The sequence below is a fragment of the Salmo trutta genome, chromosome 8 (genome assembly GCF_901001165.1).
Source record: "Salmo trutta chromosome 8, fSalTru1.1, whole genome shotgun sequence".
In the NCBI taxonomy this organism is placed as follows: domain Eukaryota; kingdom Metazoa; phylum Chordata; class Actinopteri; order Salmoniformes; family Salmonidae; genus Salmo; species Salmo trutta.
The window spans coordinates 9,021,457-9,025,210 of NC_042964.1; the positions used below are offsets into that span (position 1 = coordinate 9,021,457).

General features: G+C 43.8%; 1 protein-coding gene across 1 annotated transcript; it reads left to right on the plus strand.

Annotated features, from left to right (window-relative positions):
• Nucleotides 1-1,058: 1,058 nt before the first annotated feature.
• Nucleotides 1,059-3,148, plus strand: LOC115199222 (somatostatin receptor type 1-like). The gene is made up of 2 exons (XM_029761847.1): nt 1,059-1,062; nt 1,657-3,148. The coding sequence occupies exons 1-2, from the start codon at nt 1,059-1,061 to the stop codon at nt 2,784-2,786; spliced, it is 1,134 nt and encodes a 377-aa protein (XP_029617707.1). The 3' UTR covers nt 2,787-3,148.
• Nucleotides 3,149-3,754: the final 606 nt, after the last annotated feature.

The following is a 3,754-nucleotide window of genomic DNA, read 5'->3' on the forward strand; positions in this document are numbered from 1 at the left end:
ACAGTCAGCCCTGTTCAGACTCTGCCATGAGGAAACAGAATCAACAGATCTCTTTTGGGGATGTCCTTCGATGGCTTGCTTTTGGAGTCAAGTCCAGGAGTGGTTGTTAAGTCATTATGTCTGTGTTCAGATGGACCTACAACTGTACTGTTAGGAGATCTGAACAACCACCATCAATCAATGGGGAAATATGATTATACTCTTAGATAAAGTATTTTTTTTTTTTTTTTTTTTTACAAATTGTCCAAATGGAGAGGTTCAAGACCCTCGTAAGATATCACAGAAAAATATAAATAAATAGTGAAATGGTAGTGTACTGGGAAATATTGTTTAGTCTGTAGACATCTGAGGGTTAGAATTAAGATTAGTGTACTGTATATGTAATTGAAAATAGCAGTAAGTATCAGTAGAAGACGTATTGTTGTCCATCCATTATTTTACTCCAATCAATGGAAGGGTGGTAGTGTCTTTTTTTTAAAATTAAGAACTAGGGAGATTAGAAATAATGCAAACAATTACTTTGAAAGAATCCAGGGTCTATCTGCAATGTTGATGCTGATCTGCCCCGTGTGATAGCTACATCTAATGAAACCTCAGTTCTTAGAGCCAGAACTCTTCTGCTGTTTTGTTTGGAGTTCCTTTAGGGACTAGGCCAGTAATTGCTCTTTGTGTTTTCTTACAGGCTTCCTGGACTCAAAGAAAAATGGGGGTGTAGCAGGGAAGAGCTCAAACCAAAACCCAGTGATTTACATGGACTTGTTCAGCCTGGGTGTAACGATGAAACGATCACCCCTCTATCCCCACAGACACATGGAATAGTGAGGGTGCAGAATTCACCGCAACACCTCTTACCACAAACCACTCCTGAGTGTGCCATTGGACCAGCTTGGACGGACCAGACAGAACAGGGCAGAACAACTCCCAACCACTCCAGAATTCTCTCCAACAGGACATCGTAATCAATCGAAAGAATGTTCTCCCTTGGCCAAGTTTTGAGTGATACCCAGAAACCTTGCCCTGATTTAAATTAAATACTCCTAAGAACCACTTACAAACAGATGGGTAATAAGATATGAGTTTATTTGTGAATGAATATGGAATGTTAAGCGTTTGGCTGCCAAGAATTCATTGTTTCAGCCTCATAAATTGCTTCAGTGCCCTTATCGGTTGGTTGAGAGGCTGGGTTTTATAATGAGAAATCCCTGGGAAACATGAGAACTGAGAGAGACTCAAGGACTCTGATTTAGTTCAGATTAACCCCATCTATGGACCCTGAGATAAGAGAATAACATGTTACACATTCTCTTCAGAGCCGCACCTACAGTATACAAAGAATGAGGATCTCTCCTGCTGCTCCTTCCTCACTCCTTTTTGACCCATTTATTTAAAGGAGTTTAACAGAGACCCATGGTACTTTACACTAAAGCAACACATTGGCGATAACGAAGAGCCAGCTAAGCGCATTGAGAAGTGTACTATATTCTATAATGTGACATAGAGACTCATAGATTTAGCCGGTGGTAACTTGTGGGAATAGACACCGGTTGGAATGTGGTTTTAACCAATCAGCATTCAGGATTAGACCCATCCATTGTATAAAAAATGATATACACAAAGTCAGATCTTAGCTCCCAGTAGGAAAAACCCAAAATTGAGGTAAACTGGACAAAATAGACAACATGGCCGCCAATGGCACCAGCAACTACTCAGCATACCCCACCGACTTCCCCTACAACTCCAGCCTAGACTATGAGGACTACGACCAGGAACCTGACACCAGCAAGATCATCATCCCCTCCATCTACGCCCTGGTCTGCTGCGTGGGTCTAACAGGCAACACCATGGTTATCTATGTTATCCTTAAGTACGCCAAGATGAAAACCGCCACCAATATTTATATATTGAATCTGGCAATTGCAGATGAACTGTTTATGTTGAGTGTGCCGTTTCTGGCGACTTCGGCGGCTGTACGTCATTGGCCATTTGGCTCGCTCATGTGCCGTCTGGTGTTGAGCGTGGACGGCATTAACATGTTTACGTCCATCTTCTGTCTGACGGTGTTGAGCGTGGATCGATACGTGGCCGTGGTTCACCCTATCAAGGCTGCCCGCTACCGCCGACCGACTGTTGCCAAAGTAGTCAACGTCTGCGTGTGGGGCCTCTCGCTCCTTGTCATCCTCCCCATTATAATTTTCGCCGACACGGTCCCGGCGCAGGACGGCGGTGTGGACTGCAACTTTCTGTGGCCCGAGGCAGCGTGGTCGGAGGCGTTCGTGGTCTACACTTTCCTGCTCGGCTTCCTGCTTCCTGTGGGTGCAATCTGCCTCTGCTACTGCCTGATGGTGGCGCGCATGCGGGCGGTCGGGCTGAAAGCCGGTTGGCTGCAGCGGCGGCGCTCTGAGAAAAAGATCACACGGATGGTGGTGTGTGTGGTGGCGGTTTTTGTCCTCTGCTGGATGCCTTTCTACATCGTCCAGCTGGTCAGTGTGTTCCACCACCCTCCCAACCCCATGGTCACCCAGCTCTTCGTCATCCTGAGTTATGCCAACAGCGGTGCCAACCCCATCCTCTACGGCTTTGTGTCGGATAACTTCCGCCGGTCGTTCCAGAGGATTGTGTGTTTCCGTTGGTTGGAGTCTGGGCTGGACTGTGAACAGGTGGACTACCGTGCTGTAGCACTGAAGAGACAGGCCACCAATGGACAAAAAGAATTCCCTAAAGAATGCCTGGCATCTGATATGGTGTTCCGGAATGGGACATATACCTCACGCACTACTACATTGTGACTGGGACCAGGTGTTGTGAATGAAACCCCACACTGAGAGTGATGGGGAAGCAACGAAGGACAAAGAATAAAATAATACATGAACAATGAGGGAGGCCAGTTTTGATAAGGACCAATTAAAAAAATTCAATAAATGATGTTCTCTCATTATATGCTGTGACCATTATAAGAGCACTATTTAACTTCATACCACAGCATTGTTGAATACTCGTTTCTGATTGGCTAGAAGAGCAATCTAGAATGGGCATTAAACAAGATATACGGGACACCTAATCAAGACGCAGTATAAAGCACTGCACATGCTACAAAGTTACAGAAAGCTAAACTAGCAACCACATAAACCGATTATTGGATACATTGTAAACGCAGGTCCAACGAGAACCTAGCTAGCTAGCATTCATTTGTTTTTGCAGAGACATCTGAATTTTATTTATTTATTTTATTTATTTCACCTTTATTTAACCAGGTAGGCAAGTTGAGAATAAGTTCTCATTTACAATTGTGACCTGGCCAAGATAAAGCAAAGCAGTTCGACACATACAACAACACAGAGTTACACATGGAGTAAAACAAACATACAGTCAATAATACAGTAGAAAAATAAGTCTATATACAATGCGAGCAAATGAGGTGAGATAAGGGTGGCAAAGTAAATACAATATAGCAAGTAAAACACTGGAATGGTAGATTTGTAGTGGAAGAAAGTGCAAAGTAGAAATAGAAATAATGGGGTGCAAAGGAAATAAATAAATAAATAAATATAGTAGGCGAAGAGGTAGTTGTTTAGGCTAAATTATAGATGGGCTATGTACAGGTGCAGTGATCTGTGAGCTGCTCTGACAGCTGGTGCTTAAAGCTAGTGAGGGAGATAAGTGTTTCCAGTTTTAGAGATTTTTGTAGTTCGTTCCAGTCATTGGCAGCAGAGAACTGGAAGGAGAGACGGCCAAAGGAGGAATTGGCTTTGGGGGT